Source organism: Danio rerio, chromosome 21 (genome assembly GCF_052040795.2).
Source record: "Danio rerio strain M-AB ecotype USA chromosome 21, GRCz13ab, whole genome shotgun sequence".
NCBI lineage: Eukaryota > Metazoa > Chordata > Actinopteri > Cypriniformes > Danionidae > Danio > Danio rerio.
The window spans coordinates 44387455-44408773 of NC_141041.1; the positions used below are offsets into that span (position 1 = coordinate 44387455).

Genomic DNA, 21319 nt, shown 5'->3' on the forward strand with positions numbered 1-21319 from the left:
TAGGGTTTTACAGTAGTTTTATTGGATTTTTTAAACTATCTGACACACAAAGTGCTTAGGGAACAACATCAAATCACAACATCACGTTTTGTCGACAGAGAAGTGAGCGCTCTCCTCCCCCACAAGCTCCACAGTTTGGTCCGCTCCGCCGCTCGCAACCAATAGAAGTGATTATTACTGATGTAGCACTGTGTCACAAACACAGGGAGGAGAGGAAGAAGAGCTGGACACACTCAAGCACACAACACAGAGCACGATTTCAAGATAACGCTCCAATTTCCAAACTAATATATTACGTATTTCATGTTAAACTTCATAAACGATAAATCACGCAGCCCGGACAATGGTTTAATATCATATGTGAACACAACACAAAATAATATATCTCCTCAGAGTCTGCTGTAGTTAATCACTCAGTTACATATATATTACTCTGCTTTTACTCCCAATTTGACAAACTGGTCCTGCTGGCTGGCGTACACTGATCTGTGTTTACATCCTCCACACATCATTATGAATCCAAACTGCACTAAAAGGAATGTGAAAAGTCGACTGGTGCCGGAACTGGAATGCAATCATATAAAACCCAAACGACTGACATATACATCTACATCCAGCTAATGAGCCACAAAAAAATACTGTTTCCTTGTTTACCGCATGAAGTCATGCCTAGAAGTTTCTGAAAATAAAAATAATCTTTTGCGTACCTTTTCTTTTTTTCAGTTTAATATATATTTAAATAGATATATTATGAGACATTTGCAACGGCAACCGTAAAGTACAGAAGACAGCGCAGGCCTGTGATTGGTCGGTGACAGGAGGGGTAGCAGCTGTGCACTATACTATTGGCTGGCGGAGAGCTGATGGCTGGGACGCAGGATGTTCAGTAGGCGTGATTGGCCACGTAAAGCGACTGTCCTGCTGCTCCGCAGGTTCCACTGGAGACGTACTTGCCCTGAGCAGCCAATCCGTTAGCCTGAGGAAACGCCACAAACATTAGTTCAACATGTCTGATTCTGCAGTTCAACTTAATATTTACTTCCAAGAAAGAGAGAGAAAATGTTGAGTTTATTGCCATTTCAGCTTCTTTGGCTATGTCATGGCAAAAACAAACAAACAAACAAACAAACAAACAAACAAACAAACAAACAAACAGATCAAGTTTACCACACTTTATAAATACCACTTTTCTATAGTTATAAAAATATTCTAACAATTAAAATTCATCCACAGCAATAAATAATACTCAAAGTGAAATACAAAATAATAATAATAATAATGAAAATACATAAGATAAGATGCATAAAATAAAAATCTAAAACAGTTTTTTAAAGGGTTTACTTTTGATAAAAATTGTACAATTTTAGAAGGATTCACACTTTAAAAATATTTCATTTAAAGTCTGTCCAGATACAAATTGTTGTCTGATAACATTAAAAATAGGGCATTCCACATCAATATGTTTAACAGTTTGGTTTCTTTTGCAATATTGACATTTTGGTAGTTCGTCTCCATGGGTCTCGTGGGTCCAATGCGTAGGCCCACAAACGGAATCTGCGTTTAGAATTCCGCAGATTTCCGCTGATTTTTAGCCCATCATTAATTCTGTTTATTTACTTGAGTAAATGTGTGTAAATCTAAATTTATTTAGTTTTCGAATTAATTACAGTAATATTATTGACTAACATGAAAACGTTCATCTGATTTATGTACAATGCAGTTTGTACAGTCATATTTTTCTTTTCTTTAATTTTCTTTTCTTTATTAATCTTTTAGTATATATATTATATGAGAGACTTGCTTTGTTTACCAAATAAAGTGAATCTAATTATATTTGCAATTTAAACATTAAATAAAAGTTAAAAAGGTATTACTTTTTATTTTACTAACTAAGGTTTTAGTTATGATACTCCCAAAATAATTCTGCAGAAATCCGCAGATTTTTACCAAAATTCTCTGCAGAAAAATAAAAAATGTCCGCAGATTCCGTCTGGCCCTGCCAATGCGGCATCTTCTGTAAACAATCTCATTGTGCCTTGAGTTAAAAAATAAATTAGAGTTTCTTCCTAATTCTGGCTAAATTTCAAAACGTTTATTTTCTGAGCACTGATCCCATTCTGTTTGCCATTTGTTTAGAATATATATATATATATTAATATATTAATATAAATATATATATTTTTTATTTACTTCCAAAACCTGGACGACTTGTAAATTTTAACAAGGTATTTTTGATCAAATCTGAGACATTTCTGTCTCACCACTGAAAGTCTATTCCCAACCAAAATGATGACATTTTATAACATTTGTAAAGAGATCATAAAATGAAGCTACATGAAATAAAGTTTAATCCAAGTATTGTAAACATTTGATTAACAGAAATAATTATTTACATACAGTTACAATTAATTACAATTATTAGCCCTCCTGAATTATAAGCCACCCTGTTTATTTTGTCCTCCATTTTCTGTTTACCAGAGAGCAGATTTCTACAACACATTTCTAATCATAATAGTTTTAATAACTCATTTCTAATAACTGATTTATTTTATCTTTGCCGTGATGACAGTAAATAATATTTGACTAGATATTATTCAAGACACTTCTATACAGCTTAAAGTGACATTTAAAGGCTTAACTAGGATAATTAGGTTAACTAGGCAGGTTAGGGTAATCAGGCAAGTTATTGTATAACGATGGTTTATTCTGTAGACTATCGGAAAAAATATATAGCTTAAAGAGGCTAATCATTTTGACCTTAAAATGGATTTTAAAAAAATGTAAACAGCTTTTATTCTAGCCAAAATAAAACAATAAAACTTTCTCCAGAAGAAAAAATATTATCAGACATACTGTGAAAATTTCCTTGCTCTGTTAAACACCATTTTGGAAAAATATATTTTTTTAAATAAAAATCAAAGGGGGCCTAACAATTCTGACTTCAACTGTATATACAAATTAACAGAAAAATGTTGGATCAACAGATTTTCAAACTGAAAGACAGATATAGCTAAGAGTTTATTATAAATATATTTATCTGTGTTTCATATTTTCACTTTGGTTTGAAGCAAGAAAATAAACAATAATTGTAGCTCAACAATTATTTTGAAACTGATTTAACTGTTGTGTTAAGATTCAAATGTGAATTTTAAAATTCTATATAAATGACATTAAATTATTAATTCTATAATTTTCTATACAAATATAAAATAAAAATAAATAAATAACATAATACTTTAATATAAATTATATATTACATTTTCTATACACATTCAATGATGTGACAATAAAAGTGATTTGATTTGTTATAACAATTGTCAAGTTTTAATTAGAATTTTATATTTCAGAAAAAGAGATTATCAGCAAAACATCTATATCATATGAAAATAATTAACCCATCAAAATTCATTGACCTTATTTTAAATAATTTACACTGTTTCTAATTGTAATTATTATAATTAGTATTAGAGGTATTGACAGTTTTGCTTTTATTTATTTATTTTTTATGTTTTGCATTTCTCTCTCTTTTATTGTATCTTTGATTAATTTGACGTAATTATATTCCATATTGTTCGTACTTTGTTAAAATGCTTTACCAATACTGTAAAAATGTCATGCCAATAAAGAAAAAAATAATCATAAAAATCAAAGGGGGGCTAATAATTCTGACTTCAACTGTATATACAAATTAACAGAAAAATGTTGGATCAACAGATTTTCAAACTGAAAGACAGATATAGCTAAGAGTTTATTATAAATATATTTATCTGCGTTTCATATTTTCACTTTGGTTTGAAGCAAGAAAATAAACAATAATTGTAGCTCAACAATTATTTTGAAACTGATTTAACTGTTGTGTTAAGATTCAAATGTGAATTTTAAAATTCTATATAAATGATATTAACTTATTAATTCAATGATTTTCTATACAAATATAAAATTAAAATAAAGAACATAATACTTTAATATAAATTATATATTACATTTTCTATACACATTCAATGATGTGACAATAAAAGTAATTTGATTTGTTATAACAATTGTCAAGTTTTAATTAGAATTTTATATTTCAGAAAAAGAGATTATCAGCAAAACATCTATATCATATGAAAATAATTAACCCATCAAAATTCATTGACCTTATTTTAAATAATTTACACTGTTTCTAATTGTAATTATTATAATTAGTATTAGAGGTATTGACAGTTTTGCTTTTATTTATTTATTTTTTATGTTTTGCATTTCTCTCTCTTTTATTGTATCTTTGATTAATTTGACGTAATTATATTCCATATTGTTCGTACTTTGTTAAAATGCTTTACCAATACTGTAAAAATGTCATGCCAATAAAGAAAAAAATAATCATAAAAATCAAAGGGGGGCTAATAATTCTGACTTTAACTGTATATACAAATTAACAGAAAAATGTTGGATCAACAGATTTTCAAACTGAAAGACAGATATAGCTAAGAGTTTATTATAAATATATTTATCTGCGTTTCATATTTTCACTTTGGTTTGAAGCAAGAAAATAAACAATAATTGTAGCTCAACAATTATTTTGAAACTGATTTAACTGTTGTGTTAAGATTCAAATGTGAATTTTAAAATTCTATATAAATGATATTAACTTATTAATTCAATGATTTTCTATACAAATATAAAATTAAAATAAAGAACATAATACTTTAATATAAATTATATATTACATTTTCTATACACATTCAATGATGTGACAATAAAAGTAATTTGATTTGTTATAACAATTGTCAAGTTTTAATTAGAATTTTATATTTCAGAAAAAGAGATTATCAGCAAAACATCTACATCATAAGAAAATAATTAACCCATCAAAATTCATTGACTTTATTTTACATAATTTACACTGTTTCTAATTGTAATTATTATAATTAGTATTAGAGATATTGACAGTTTTGCTTTTATTTTAATTTTTTTGCATTCATCTCTCTTTTATTGTATCTTTAATTAATTTGATGTAATTATATTCCATATTTTTTGTACTTCGTTAAAATAATTTACCAATACTGTAAAAATGTCATGCCAATAAAGCAACAAGCTTGAAGAGAGAGAGAGGGGGGGTGGGGGGGGGGTTGACACATTTAATATATTAAAAGACTACTTGTAAATTTCTCAGTTTCTGAGGATTCATGACGGATTGTTTGGTAGTCATTTTGGTTGAATCTACAAACAACTCACACCATATTCCCCCAAATTTAAAATAAAAATGGTAATTAGGAACACATTTAGCGTAAAATAACAATAAAAGGAGCCGTATTGGGTTCATTAGTGATAACATTTCCTGTAAATAAACAATGCAGTATAACAGACCTCAGCGCGCTTGATGAACTCCTCAGTTGCAGCCTTCTCATTGCTCTTGGCTCCACGCCACGCGCTCAGAGCTGAGGCCTGCAAGGCACGTCCATAGGAGAAGGTGAGGGGCCAGGGTTTTGCCAGAGGGCAATTGTTGATGGAGTTCAGGTTGACAGACGCCTCCTCCTCGCTCTGACCTCCAGAGAGGAATGTCACTCCTGGAAGACATTTAAACACATTATAATGACACTTCATTACGTACCGTTTACTGATGATAATGTATGAGGGTTGCTTTATTATCCAGTGTTGGAGAAAGTTACTTTTGAAAGTAATACATTACAAAATTGAGTTACTCATGAAAAAAATCTGACTTGAGTATAGCCTCTCTATTAACACCACATTAAAATTCAAGTGTTATTTAAATGAATATTTGCTTTTGTTATTAAATTAACAGTTCACTCGAGTGGGCACCTATGATGAAACAGAACTGTGTGTAGGTATAGTCTGTCCATTGTCATATTGGAGTGATAGAAACACAACAAGTCTCTTTTTTTAAAATAGTTTTTAATTATAGGATCCAAATCCCAGTGATTTTGAGGCCCACCACAATGTGACATAGGAGTGCAGTTTCCCTGCCAAGCAAATTGATTGACAGGCGCTATGTTTGTATAATAACTGTACACATGTCCACAGAACATTTTTTTTGTAAATAAACTGGTATTAAATAATTTATTACAACTCTCTGTGATTTTTATAAGTTTAAAACGTTTTAAAACTGAGCATGTTTGTAATAAAGAAAGTAAAATCGCCATCTAATTCTTAACCGATACAATCTCCATGACCACATGGTGTCAGTAAACACCAATATGTGTGTGGGTGTGTACTGCAAACGACAGTTGTGTGAGACTCATCATTTCAGAAAGGCTTGAATAAACTCCACAAATGCAGCAAATAAGCTTGGAATTTTTGAACAATGAGCTGTACTTCAGCTTCATCTGAGTTCGTCTCTGTCGCTGACTGCCGTTTATCTGACATAACGAATGATGAGAAGCAGACATGCACGTAGGAATAGTGGGCGGGGAATAATGACAAATATCTGATTTTAAAGAGAAAAAAATGGTTTATTATAGCTGTTGATGACAATTGACAAGCGTATGTCTCAAACATAATAATTAAACATCAGAATTATGAATAGTATGTCATCACTTTACCGTGCATTAGTGACCAGGACAAATTTAAAGTCTATTCAAAATTGAGCATTTTAACCAACAGTACACCTACACATAGTATTATTGTTGTTGTTTTACCATATTTTTGAGAAATAACAATAACAATAGCCTACTCATATTAACCTTTATTTTACATCTACACAATTGTGAAAAAAAATGTGATCTTGATTTTAAACAACAAAAAATAAATAAATAAAATAAAATAAATTCACCATTCGCATTTTAGCCAGAATCGTGCAGCTCTAATATACAGTTGAATTCAGAATTATTAGCCCACTTTGAATTTTTTTCTTGTTTTTTAAATATTTCCCAAATGATGTTTAACAGAGCAAGGAGATTTTCACAGTATGTCTGATAATATTTTTTCATCTGGAGAAAGTCTTATTTGTTTTATTTTGGCTAGAAAAAAAATAGTTTGCAATTTTTTAAACACAATTTTAAGGACAAAATTATTAGTTCCTTTAAGCTATTTTTTTCTCGATAGTCTACAGAACAATACAATAACTTACCTAATTACTCTAACCTGCCTAGTTAACCTAATTAACCTAGTTAGGCCTTTAAATGTCACCTTAAGCTGTATAGAAGTGTCTTGAAAAATATCTAGTAAAATATTATTTACTGTCATCATGACAAAGATAAAATAAATCAGTTATTAGAATCAAGTTATAAAAACTATTGAGTTTAGAAATGTGTTGAAAAAAATCTGCTCTCTGTTAAACAGAAATAAACAAGTGGTCTAATAATTCAGGGGGGCTAATAATTCTGACTTCAACTGTATATAAAAATCAAGGAGAAAGCGAGATAGAGATTTTTTATTATCAAATAATAACATGTTTGTTCTAAAATATACTACTAAAAAGCAAAAGTACATCTGACTAAAAGCCACAATCTATAGTAGAAAGGCTGTATACGTCTAAGCATTTTTCTGCAGTGCTGAGTGGATAAAACAAAAAGGACTGATATGTTTTGTGATCTATGGCTGACACACATGTATATCATTCTCTCTGTGCTTGTGATGGCGGTTTGTGTGACTTTACCATGAAACCAGACTTCAATCACCACAATGGAAATCATACTTATAGTGTTGATGGCCATTTTGCTGTGTAAACAAAAGAGAATCAGGGCCTTTACTGTGCGTTCACACCGAAAGTGGCGAGAGCGTCCAAGGTCGCTCTGGCTGCCCTGGCGACAACGCTGTCTGCCTTCAGCTCCGGTGGCGAGAGCGTCAAAACTCGCTACACTGATCTCGTATTTAAAGGAGCCGTTGCAGCATATCAGTTACATTCCTGCATTAAACATGTTTCTAGCGTGAAAATGTTGCGCACTTCTTATCAAATTCATTTAACAATGGAAGATCAAGTTGCGTGTGGTGTGGCTTTGCTTTATCCAATATGTGTCCATATGTCTGAAATATCCTGAAGCAGCTATACTGTTTTGTACTGTTACGTCGCGTGAGATTCCTGCTTTTTTAAGATAAATATATAACATTAATGCACATCAGTAACCCGCCAGTAACTTATTTAATGCACGTTCCTGTAAGAAAACATTGCAAATAATTGAAAATCCGGCGACCGCAATTATCAAACCCTTGGGAACAACTGTGGTCGGAACCAAAGTTCACAGGTCTGTGTTCTTTGAACTCCTATCAAGCGTTGGACGTCTTCATTCTGATTGCTTGCCGCTGACCCGCGTCATAGCTCATTACCATAAAGTTGACTCGATTTCAACTCTCCTCAACGCTCAAATCAGCGAAGACGCACCGCGCTGCTCCTCGCCGCCGGCTCTCATTAAAAATGAATGACTTCCGGCTACTTTGAGGCTCTCGCCGCTTTCGGTGTGAACGTACGGTTAGTCTCATGACTGACCTGATACTGCGGGAGGAACGGTGCGGCGCAGGGCTGTCACTGTTGCCATAGCGATCTCCTCACTGGAGTATTTGGTGGGGCAGGAGTGTCCCGCTGTCACCATGTTGGGTTTCAGAAGAGTTCCCTCCAAATACACATGATGGTCAGACAGGGCCTTGTAGCAGGCAGCAAGAACCTGGTGATACATAGGATAGGTGACAGTACAGATAATCGACCAATAATGACACATCTAATTGAAATGATGTGATTTGAGTTGACTTTTTTTAAAGTACCTTTTCTGTAACATACTGGCAGCGCTTCAAGTCGTGCTCACCGTCAGGTAAAATCTCAGGCTCCACAATGGGCACAATGCCGTTCTGAAACACAAAATGGGATATACAACGTCAACAAAACGCTGATTTCCATTAATTAGCTTCAATTGAGTGTGTGTGACGAACAACCGTATAAGCCAAAAAAATAAAACAATGAGATAACTATGTGACGTGTGATCTGTGTATACGCAAACAGCTCGGGGATATTTCCGCGTGACCATGACTCTGCATTTTAAACATTAAAATAGCGTCACATGAAAAAAACATTTATGTTCAGTAAGAATAGAGATGCAGCTTGCTGTCATGCCCGCTTTGGACATTAAAAGGCAAATCCTCGACAAAAAAACGAGAGAGGACAGAGTAATGAGGCTTTGAGAGAGCTGGGAAACCATATTTGAATCAAAGAGGGGAACAAAAACCAGGGAAAAATCCACTGAAAGCGGTGAGCGGAAGAACCTTATATATGCCACGTTTACACTGTCAGGTCTTGATGCGCAATTCCAATTAGTTGCCTATATCTGATTTTTATTTGCCTGTCCGTTTACACGTTCTATTAGTTGTAACCAGTGCTTTTCATTAACACCCGCCAAATGCGGGTAGATTTCGGCGGTTGCGGGTAAGACAGAGACTCCCACTAGCCACTTTGGCTGGTTGAAAATAATTTTCCCAGATAATAATTCTTAAAAGCAGGGTTCAACAATAAGGATGGTCCAATATGCATGCACAGACGATCGAGAAGCAGCACGACTGACAAAAATAATTGCGTTCGCAACTTTGCGCGAGCAAAGCAGGTGAATACCAGACTGTAAAATATATGGACTTAGTATCCGTGACCCATAGGTTTTTAAAGAGCGCAAAAGAAGCCACAAGTAAGCGCGGCCAACTGTCGCCATTTTGTTCGCGCGTCATCACACCCACGGCGGGATACCAAACAAGGGCAAAGAGGCGGAGAGTGAGCGGAGCTACAGACACCTGCTGGCATTTTGCTTGGACCTGGTTCAGACACACTTTACTTTGGGAGAACGCTTAATACTTTATCACCTGTGACTCGTTTGTGTTCTGACCACTTGTGCTTGGTTGTATACTATATCAATAAAGTGTTTAGACTTTTAAAAACACTGCTGTAATACATTGAGCCACTAAACATTGTTCTTATGACGTTTCTCAACAGGAGGAAAACGCGAATTACATCCAAACACTTCAGATATAGTCTGTGTTAGTTAATGTAAGACTATTGATGAAATCCAGCATAACACTGTATGACAACGCTTCAGATGACTGTTCTAGAGCCTACAGCTAATCAATCTGACAGATTCTGGAGTGCATTACAGCTCTAAATATAAATATAAACGATAAATGATCTTAAATAAAACAAATACATGTATAGAGATGGTATATAAGTATATAACTTTACTCACATGGGAAACGGAGGCCACGTGAAGGGTTTGTGAGCACAATTAAGTGCACTCAGCATGTTATGCCATCTGATAATTGTAGGAAACAAGTCCAAAAGGCAGTTGACTGTGTAAAGCCACATAAAACAACACAGAAATACGATAAATATGCCGAGTTCAGTGGCTAATCTGCCGGATTCAGCTGAGGTGACGTGAAAGCGACCAGCGAGACCTAGCTGTCACTCAAGTGGCCACTCCCTTAATTATGCAAACTTAATATAACTTAATATAAAGGAAACGGATGAGTTATAAAAAAATTCACCCCCCTCACAGTTGTCATGAAGGGTAATATTAGCTGTATTAACCAAAATTTTTCTATGTACCAGGCTGTAAACACCTTTTTTTCTGCTGTAAAGTTGGCCATTCTAACAGTGGGCTCAATTGAAATTTGCTCTGTTTTGGAGCCAGGAGCGGCCAGGACTAGCGGAATTTCGGATGAATTGCAGTTTTAGTTACTTCCGTATTAGTTTCCTGAGGGAGAGCGGGAGGTTGCCGCTTGGTGAATACCTAATGAGAGGATAATCACTCACGCTAACAGCTAAAGTGATGCGCGCGACTGTTTATAACGCGTGCGTGCTCCCGTTTCCGTTTTGTGAAGCAACTGTGTCTAGAAATGCAACTGATGCGATCGATTCTCTTACAAATAGACTGAACAAAAAGGAAGGAACATGCATCTACAGTCTTGCTGCATTCGAGAGTTCCAGAGTTGACTTATTGTAAGCAGCGCCAGTTGCTTTCGCTTTAATCATTCTTTGAACAGATTATTTAGGGATCCATCATTAACCATGCATGTGTGATCATCCTTTCATTATCACACAGTATGTTCTTTATCTGCTTTCTTTTGCGTTAATCTGGTTTATTTATCTTTTTTTTTTTTTTTTTACAATAACATTGCTTTAATGGGAGATCTGGTGATCTGGGACCTTTAGCCAGGACAGATTACAGTGCACATGTTTTGTTAAATAAAAAGTATATTCAGCTATATTTTGCTTGTTTTGACACATTTAAAACTTGTGGCTGAGAAATAATAAACTGTTTATGTATGGTGTGGTCAGAGATAAATTGGGTAAATCCTTCATTTTGGGCTCTGAAAATTATGAAAACTAATTTTAATATATGAAACCCGGACCCATTTGCTCGATTGAGCAAGCTCATACACGACACACAAAAAGGGAAATGAATAAGGAGGCAAGTAGAGATAACGCAAACTCTAAATCAAGTAATTTTAGCTTGTCAAGGTCATATTTATGTGAATAAAATATATTTTCCCAACAATAAAATTGTGGCTAGTTGAAATGGCGAGTGGCTAGTAATGTTAGAAAACTACTAGCCACAGTGGCTGGTGATCAAGAAAGTTAATGTTAAAGTTAATGTAACCCATATCCGATTCATGTGTTTACACTTGCCATACAATTTACGACGTCGCACGGGGGTTTTAGCATCTGCGCCACACTAGCCACGATGGAAGAAATTGTCTTGCTTTTAGCTCTGCCAAATATGTGAAGTTCGCCCAACTTTATAATGATTTTGAGGTGGAGGAGGGAAAGGGCCGTCATCGCAGCTTGCACCTATGGTTTATATATGATGTCCTTCACCATTTAGAGGAATTTATGGGTACGAGAGAGATCTCAGGTCGGGTGGGATCAAATCGTGGTGGGCTAGAATGAGGAGCAGTGGGTCTGAAATTTTAGGATGAGCACAAACACGCTCTTCCTTCTACGTCATTGAACCACAGGGAAGCACCACATTGTCGCAAGTTTAATGTCGTACAAAATGGAATGCCTCAATAAATCCGATCTGCCTGTTTACATGATAGTCGCCTTGTCCCATTTATATCTGATTTATTTCCACATATGAAGGAGGCCTGAAACCAATCTCTGAATATGCGTATGCATGTGTTTTTTTTGTGTGTGTGTTTACATGGTCATAGAACAGAGCCGATCTATCACATATGAGCAAAAAAAAATTGGAATTGGGTCACATTTAACTGGCAGTGTAAACGTGGCCTCTGTCTCTCTGAATGCGCTAAGCTCTAAACAGCACAAAAACAGTTAACCTATCAAAATAAACCACAAACCATATATACAAAAAAGCTGTATCAATGAATATTTCCAGTCCTGTGTAAACTTGTACAGTTAGTCAGAATTATTAGCCCCCTTTAATTTTTTTCTTGTTTTTTAAATATTTCCCAAATGATGTTTAACAGAGCAAGGAGATTTTCACAATGTCTGATAATATTTTTTCCTTCTAGATAAAGTCTTATTTGTTTTATTTTGGCTAGAATAAAAGCAGTTTGTAATTTTTAAACATAATTTTAAGGACAAAATTATTAGCCACTTTAAGCTATTTTTTTTTTCTCGATAGTCTACAGAACAAACCATCAATATACAATAACTTGCCTGATTACCCTAACCTGCCTAGTTAACCTAATTAACCTAGTTCAGCCTCTAAATGGCACTATAAGCTGTATAGAAGTGTCTTGAAAACTATCTAGTCAAATATTATTTACTGTCATCATGGCAAAGATAAAATAAATCAGTTATTAGAATCAAGTTATTGTGACCTGCTGGCAGATGCTGGCGTAGCGGGCCAGGACATTAGCGTTCTCCATGATGGCTAACTCTGAAGGAGTGGTGTCGCTGATCTTCAGGACAGAGCGCCACTTGGCAAAGTCTGCGCCGTCTTTCTTATACTGGGCACATCGTTCTGACAGGCCATCCAGCCCTAAAGAAGTACAGATTTCCCATAAATAAAAAAACATCACCACAGGCATCAAATATAATGGCAGTGACTGTAAGCTCACCCTGTGTTGTGGTCTCTCCGTTTGTTCCAGCCAGAGGAACGACACCTTTGTCAACCTGTAAAAGAGTAAAACCTGCTGTTAATTTCATTACCAAAAGAAGAAAATCTAGACAAAATGCTTCATTCACCTGTACATTATAGATGAAAATTAGGTTTGATTTGGTAGAATCAGATCTTGAGGCTTGAAACGGCTAAAAAGATTTTCTACGAATTACATTACCAACCTCCTCCTAATAATCTTATCATGATTCTTTGCCTACGTGTGTTTTCTTCCCAGAAGCCGTGGCTGGATTAAAAAATAATAATAATAATAAAAAAAATTGCAACCTTGCATACTATATAGTATGCTGAAAAGTTCCATTCATACTATATAGAGCATGATGGCTGTTTCTCAATATGCGTTTTTCAGTGACCTTGTCCTCATGTCCTCATGTAACGTCATCATCAGCTGCCAAAGTTCGGTTCTAAAACTCTAAACCATAGACTCATGGTTTTAATATTATCAGACGCAAGCCTCGAGCACCGATCTCGCTCTAGAAGTCACAGAAGTCATTGCGACTAAATAAAGGAGGTGGAATGGGCAGCATTTTATGTAGATTTATTATTAAAGTTCAGAGTTATAAATTATTTATCTCAGGACTTTCCCTAAATGAGACGGTGATCTTCACAAAGACGTAAACACATGAAGGGTGTTTATTTGTTGAAATTTGTATTTAAGTTTGTATTGTGCATTGTATATTTGTGCATAGCATTTATTGTGAAAAGGGGAAAAACCTCTCATTCTCAGAGGACACGTTCTGTTTTCTCGTGGTCTCTTTGATCTTCCGAGTTAACGCAAGAATTTGAGTCCCACTCAACACAGCCACTTTTTCTATTTTTCTAATGGCTGAGTGGGAAATTCTAATGTAGTACCAACTCTAGTAGTAGGCGATTTCAGATGTAGCCTATACAAACACATATACATATATACCCATATACACACCCTTCTTGATTGCGAACAGGTGTGCAAGTAATTAGGCCTGGTTGTGGCTAGTGAAATTTAATTCAGGTGTAAAAAAAACTTAAGTTAGAAGAAAAAAAACTTTCAAGCAGGGTTATGTAGTTCTGGATTTTTTACCCTCTTTTTTTATGTTTTATTTATACATTGTGAAACATGACAAAAATATACAAAGACAAACATGTAACAAGAGTACTTTAAGCAAATATCATAATAAATACAAAAATTATAATAAAAATAAGTGAAGTTTATGTATTAACTAATTTCGAGAGGATCACGTGCTTATGATTGCTAGCGGCTGGATCCGCATTATCCAATTCACTATGCTCCAATCAGATGACTCCTAAACTACTATAAATACCCTGGGTTTTATTGCACTGCTATCTTCGTTTTGAAGAGTCCCACCTTCCACCCCTACTCCTCCTTCTTCCTAGATGGGTGACACGGTGGCCCAGTGCGTAGCACTGTTGCCTCACAGCAAGAATGTCTCTGGTTCCAGGCTTTACCAAACCAGCAGACATTTCTGTGTGGAGTTTGCACTTTCTCCCCGTGCTCACATGGGTTTCCCCCGGTTTCCTCCCACCGTCCAAAAACATGCAAGTTAAGTTAATTGACTAATCCAAATCGGCACCATAGACATGCTTCTAGTATGTAGTTATCTCCAAGAGCAATCACTTACTGTTCATTGGTTACTACAGCAGGGGAGTTCTCGAGATCTACTTGAGCTCAAACTCCCCTTCCACTTTGCAATGGGAGGGAACCCTGGGCACGAGGATCTCATGAGCTCAGGGCTCTCTCCCAGGACAGCACGGCAAACAAGCTTTTATAATCAATCATCAGCTAAGTGTAAACTCTTGAAATAAATAAAAAACAACAACACTAGTGCAATCTTATATACAGAAAAAAAACAAGTCTACAATGTGTTAACCAGAGATAGTTTCCCATAAAAGCTGGGCACTGGGGGGTGGGGACTCAATCAGAAGGAGCAGGGTCAAGCTGAAGAGTTTGGACATGTTTGCGAAGGGGTTCCCATAATTTAGTAAATATAGTGCTAGGTCAGTGAAGAGAGTACCTAGTTTTTTTTCTAATTTCATAAAATAAAGAACATTTCTTATCCAACAAGTGTGAGAAGGAGGGTGAGAGCACTTCCAGTTTCGGAGAATTAGGGTGCTTTCACACCTGCCTTATTTAGTTCGATTGAATCGCTCTAGAGTTCGTTTTCCCTTTTGGGACGGTTCGTTTGGGCAGGTGAGAATGCAGCAATCGTATTCGAGTGCGCACCAAAAGCGGACCAAAAAAGCGTACCGAGACCTGCTTGAAGAAGTGGTCTCGGTACGCTTTCAAACAAAACCTGGAGCGGTTCATTTGTGGTGAGAATATGATCCGTACTAAAACAGTTTCAACCGCAAAAAGTACTGCGCCTTTTGAACTAATCCAGCTGCCGTAGGCCGATGCGCTGTGCATTATGGGATATGGAGGACAAATATTTGTTGACAGCGCTTTACCAACAGAGAGAGAGGGGAAAACATTACCTGATAGATCGTTGGTAATATGTTGCAGTTTAGCTAAAATAATTCAGGCCTCCTCCTGAAGTGACGAGCGATGCATTAAAACATTGTTTTCCAGCCGCAGCCGCGCTTCATTCTCGAAATGTATAGTTTGTCTAAAGCAGGCATACAATCAGTCAGCGCAGTCGTGCCTCCAGAGTAAAAATGACATTTTGTTTCTGCCAGTTTTGATTACTTGCAGGAGTTCATTGGCATTTTCCCACATGTGAATTCTGACCAATCAATAAGCGGTTTAGTAAATATATTCAACAACATCTGGCCAATGAGAGATGTGGATTTTGTCAGATGACTGCATTTTGCTTAGTTTCAACTGGTTCGGACCAAAGCCAGCAGTGTGGTGTAAAAACGACCCAAAGACGGCAGAAAATGCAACAATGTATCATTTATTGCCCTTGGTCCGGACCAAATGAAGGAACTAAAAATGTGAAAGCACCCTTAATCGCCTAGCCAAAAGTGTTAAGAAGGCTACAAAGTCTACAAAATGAGAGGGTAAAGTGTGGTCGGGCGGAAGAACCCCAAATAAACCAATAATTGGACATGGTGGGATATCAACAGTGGTTCCCTCTTATTAATAATAAAAGGCAGTCATGATTGATGATCTGAACATTAAAGTGCAGGTAAAAGTTTGCTGTGTCAGATAAAATGACAGACAATTAAAAGTGAACTAAACAAAAATGAGTGAAACATTTGCTCTACCTTGATTCCCACAACAATGCCCCTGTCCTTGATCAGTTGGGCGAAGTTTGTGCCGTCATCAGTGTTCTGATAGAGGGTCTCGTGGAAGAAGATGACACCACCGATGCACTTGTCAATGCGCTCGTCAGCAGAGAAAAGGAGCTGACGGTAAAGACGGCGGTTCTCCTCTGTGTTCTCCACTCCGATTGGGTTCAGGCGCTTGGCCATGCTACCTGTACACACGCAGACATTCATTTCCGTGTGTTAGAGACACTGGCAGAAAGTGAGGGAATTTCTCCTGGTGGTAAATTAAGATGGTTCATTAGTGCTGTATGTGTTATTCCCACAATGTTGGGAGATCACTCTAGGGAGATTATGAGGCTTGATTTGCCCACAACTTTCTCTGTGTTTCAGCAAATGGACTGACAGAATAGCTGACATCTTATGTTGAAGCATTTTAAGAAATGCTTAGAAAAAAAACTGGGCAATACACTATGGAGCAATTTACTACCATTTCGTTGTGTTGGTGGCTATTTTTGGCCCATTTACTTCCATTATAATGACATTTATTAATTGCAAAGCCATGACACAATATTATTATGCTTCCTCGATTATTGGTGGCTTTTCCAGTTGGGAAGAGGTTAAATTAGCAAGTTTTACAGTTGATCATCAGTTTTAGTGCAGAAAAAGCTTAGTTTTTGGCTTTTATATGGAGTAAATAGTATGTGTGTAAGAGAAAGCTTTGCACACTTGCCTTTATATGTGTGAGAAAACCAAAGAACAGAACATAGACTGACTAGGAGTAGTAATGAACTCCATATAAAAGACAGCAACTAGGGACGCTCTGATCAATCGAACGAAGATTGGTATCGGCCGGTAATCACCTTTCATGACTCGATCGGTACTCGCCAATCTCATGAACCGATAGCAGGTGTTTGTTTATGAGTATACAAGCAGAGGAAGATGCATGTGCGCTTCCGTATATTTCATAGCCTCCAGCAGCCACGACACCTGAGGAGGTGAATGATTTGTGATTGCGTCACAGCAGCTAAAATATATACAGAAGCGTTGCGACCTGTTCATACAGTCTATTGGTGCAACTCGCGTGAGTGATGCTGTCTTTGTTGCAAATGCAGCCAATGCATATACAGTGCTTTGAGCTGCTAGTGTTTAGGGTCTCATCCAACCTTATGACCTCTCCTGGAAGCAGGTCTCCTGCATATTCATACCGGCTACGTGATCCCCAAAAATGAGTTAAAATAAATAATGGCAAGGAAAGTGAATGAGCAAGACTGAAAGAGGCACATGTAGTGATATTCTAAGCATTACATTTCTTAGGTTAAATGAATAGAGCAGTAAAGATATCACGAGTGCAAATCCCCCTCTCTCTCATTGAGTGATCTGGTGTCAGCAGGGCCAGCGCGTTCATAGATAGGGCAGCAGTATAGAGAGGGCGGCATCCGCGACACCTCCCTTACCACCCGCGTCCTCAGTTATGTCCGCGACACCTCCCTTACCACCCGCGTCCTCAGTTATGTCCGCGACACCTCCCTCACCACCCACGTCCTCAGATAGATTCGCGCATTCACTCAAGAATAGAGAGGGCGGCGTCAGCGACACCTCCATCAGCACCCGCGTGTCCTCAGTTATATCCGTGTATAGTGCGGCAAAATAGAGGTCCGCGACACCCGCGCGTCCTCGGTTATATCCGCGCATAGGGCGGCAGAATATAGAGTGCGGTGTCCGCAACACCTCCGTCCCTCCCTCAGCACCCGCACATCCTCAGTTATATCCACGCATAGGGCAGCAGAATAGAGGTCCGCAACACCTCACTTCATTTTCATAAGCGTTCACTTTCGTTTTCACATTGGGGTTGAGGGCGGCGTGATCGTCCTCTGCCTAGAGCGGCAGTTCAGCTTGCTCCGGCCCTGGGTGTCAGTAGTTGGAGACGAGCAAAATGGTCTTGAAGGAATGGTCTTGGCAGTATTTAGGCTTTTTACATATAAAAACTAAACGTTCTGTGTTTTTGACATTATTGCAAGTTTTTTAAAAGCTGACTGGAATTTTTTAGATTAAAAAAAAACATTTTTACATTTTTTGTAACATTAATGTTTAATAATATACCGTCTTGTAATATAATTATTGCAATAAACAGTAGTTTATAGGCCTTTTTACTTTTAGTAAAGAAGTAATGGATTTATAGGTGTGCATTTTAACTTCATTGAATTCTTCCTTCATCATTTACAATTTACAATATACATTTACAATTGTTTGTCTTTTTTTCCTACCAATTTTTATATCCGTGTTATTATTTTATGTGGTGGTTCATTCCACTGTGGCGAACCCTGATAAACAAGGGACTAAGCCAAAGGAAAATGAACAAATTAATTATTTTCTGTAAAGCTGCCATGACATGTTCACACCTAAATGGTTTTAAGAGATGTATTTAAGGTATTATATGCAGCATCCTTAATTCATTCTCTTAGGTAAGGTGAGATCTTCTCTTAAGGTTCATACTTGGAGGGAAAAATTTGCTTAATGCATTATAAAGCTTGAAGCATTAGAAACGGTACTCAGTATCTGCCATGACAAAGAATCAGTACTCGTTATCTCCAGCAAAAATTCTGATCTGAGCATCCCTACCAGAAACTAAAGTGTTTATAAGCCCAACAGAAGATCAACAGTAAAAATGACAAATTTTACTTCTTCCCAAATGGGAAAATCACCAAAGATCAAGAATACATGATTGTATGCTGCCATTGCTTCGCAATCAAAGAACATTTTTATAACGGAAGTCAATGGGGCAAAAGCAGCCACCAACATAAAGAAAGGGTAGTCAGTTTGAACAATACACAAAGGTTAAATGACATTGAGGCGAACACAGCTGCCCTGACAGAAAGGAGACAGAAGGTGAGCATGAGCTAGAGTAAATGATGGGTTGTTTATAGATTTGGAAGGCGTCACAGACCTGTGGACTCATCTGCGGCGAGGATGCCCTTTCCTGGAGCGACGATACGCTGAGCGATGTCCTGCAGCTCCTTCTTCTGCTCGGCGGTGAGAGCGGGATACTGGTGCGTCATAATGTCAGCGGCTCAAAGCAATCTGCAAAAGAGGAGACACCACCATCATCCATCTCGCCATCATGACTAGGGCTGCACAATATATCCTTTTAGCATCGATTTTGCAACGTGCGCATCTGCAATAGTTACATCGAACGATCTGCAATGTCAAGGTGGGATTATAATTGACTTGGAGCCATCGTTAAAAACACACATGACTATGAAGTTACCAAAAAGTTTATTGTGTTTATGTGATTTTAAAGTCCTTTGTATAATGTTTGTAACTTTAAGAAAGATTAACTGTATTTAAGTATAAAAACACAGTGAAGACTACACTGTTATTTTACATTTGATTATTCAGTTAGGTGTTGTTGTTTTTTACTATATAAAGTCAGAATTATTAACCTCCTTTTTAATTTTTTCTTTTTTTTTTATTATTTCCCAAATTATGTTTAACAGAGCAAGGAAATTTTCACAGTATGTCTGATAATATTTTTTCTTCTGGAGAAAGTCTTATTTGTTTTATTTCGGCTAGAATAAAAGCAGTTTTTAATTTTTTAAAAACTATTTTAAGCTCAAAATTATTAGCCTCTTTAAGCCAAATATTTTTCCCGATATTTTACAGAACAAACCATCATTATACAATACCTTGCCTAATTACCCTAACCTGCCTAGTAAACCTAATTATCCCAGTTAAGCATTTAAATGTACGGTGCAGGTGAATTGGGTAGGCTAAATTGTACGTAGTGTATGAGTGTGTGTGTGTAAATGTGTGTGTGGATGTTTCCCAGAGATGGGTTGCAGCTGGAAGGGCATCCGCTGCGTAAAAACTTGCTGGATAAGTTGGCGGTTCATTCTGCTGTGGCGACCCCGGATTAATAAAGGGACTAAGCCGACAAGAAAATGAATGAATGAAAACCAAATTGAACATCTGCATGTTGGACCAGCAGTATCAGAGAAATGGATAAAAGGACGAGTGATTCAGCTGTGAGCACCATCTTGTAGAAAGACACAGAAATTTATTCGATGATATAGGTATTTTCTAGCCACTGCGCGTATTTAAGGCACATCATGCGACTGAACAAGTGCACTTGCAACCATAATGTCTAGTTTGGTTTGGAAACATTGACTCACAGATTTAAACACTGATGTCTATGGTAGTTATCAAAATGAATAACAACTTATGATTACATTACTTGCATCTCTTCACCAGTAGGTGGTTGATAAATGTAAAAAAGTGAAATGTTCAAAAACATATCTAACATTAAATCGTTCATTGATTCATTCAAGAGATCAGTTAAAAAACGCTGATTCATCCAGTAATGTAACAAGTCATTGATTCATACATTCATATTGATATAAAACAAAAAACTAATATATATAAAAAATGACTACATTTTTCCATGAATAAGAACATAAATAAATGTGACACTGAACCACAAAACTTATCAGATTTTTAAACACATTTCTAAGCATACTAGTTTTAATAACTGATCTCTAATAACTGATTTATTTTATCTTTGTCATGATGACAGTAAATAATATTTGACTAGATATTTTTCAATACACTTCTATACAGCTTAAAGTGACATTTAAAGGCTTAACTGGGATAATTAGGTTAACTAGGCAGGTTAGGCTAATTAGGCAAGTAATTGTATAATGATGGTTTGTTCTGTAGACTATCGAAACAAATTTGCCTATAGGGATTAATAATTTTTTCCTTGAAGTGAAGTTTATTCATAAACTAATTTCGAGAGGATCACGTGCTTATGATTTATCACGGCCGGTCTCGTATTAGCTAATCCCTATCTTCCAATCATACGAGCCCTTAGCTACTATAATTAACCACAGTTTTCAGTCCAATTTATCTTTGTTTGGAAGAAACCCCCCTTCCTTCCCTATTTTCCTCCTTCACCACTGATCGGGCGGCACGGCGGCCCAGTGGTTAGCACTGTGAGCCCCACAGCAAGACCACTGCCAGCCCTGGTCCTGCCAGGCCGGTAGTTGTTTTTGTGAGGAGTTTGTATA

General features: G+C 36.4%; 1 protein-coding gene across 2 annotated transcripts in view; it reads right to left on the reverse strand.

Annotated features, from left to right (window-relative positions):
- Window positions 1-21319, reverse strand: part of aldocb (aldolase, fructose-bisphosphate C, b) — a 29958-nt gene continuing 8639 nt past the window's right edge. The window contains exons 2-9 of one of the 2 annotated variants that reach the window (XM_087299332.1): window positions 17741-19334; window positions 16254-17701; window positions 12994-13048; window positions 12754-12914; window positions 8698-8781; window positions 8426-8600; window positions 5350-5549; window positions 1-976 (exon numbers count right to left, since the gene is read on the reverse strand). In XM_087299332.1, coding sequence (XP_087155458.1) covers window positions 884-976; window positions 5350-5549; window positions 8426-8600; window positions 8698-8781; window positions 12754-12914; window positions 12994-13048; window positions 16254-16487 — 1002 coding nt within the window. In that variant the 5' untranslated portion in view covers window positions 16488-17701; window positions 17741-19334 and the 3' untranslated portion in view covers window positions 1-883. 2 annotated transcript variants of the gene reach the window in all.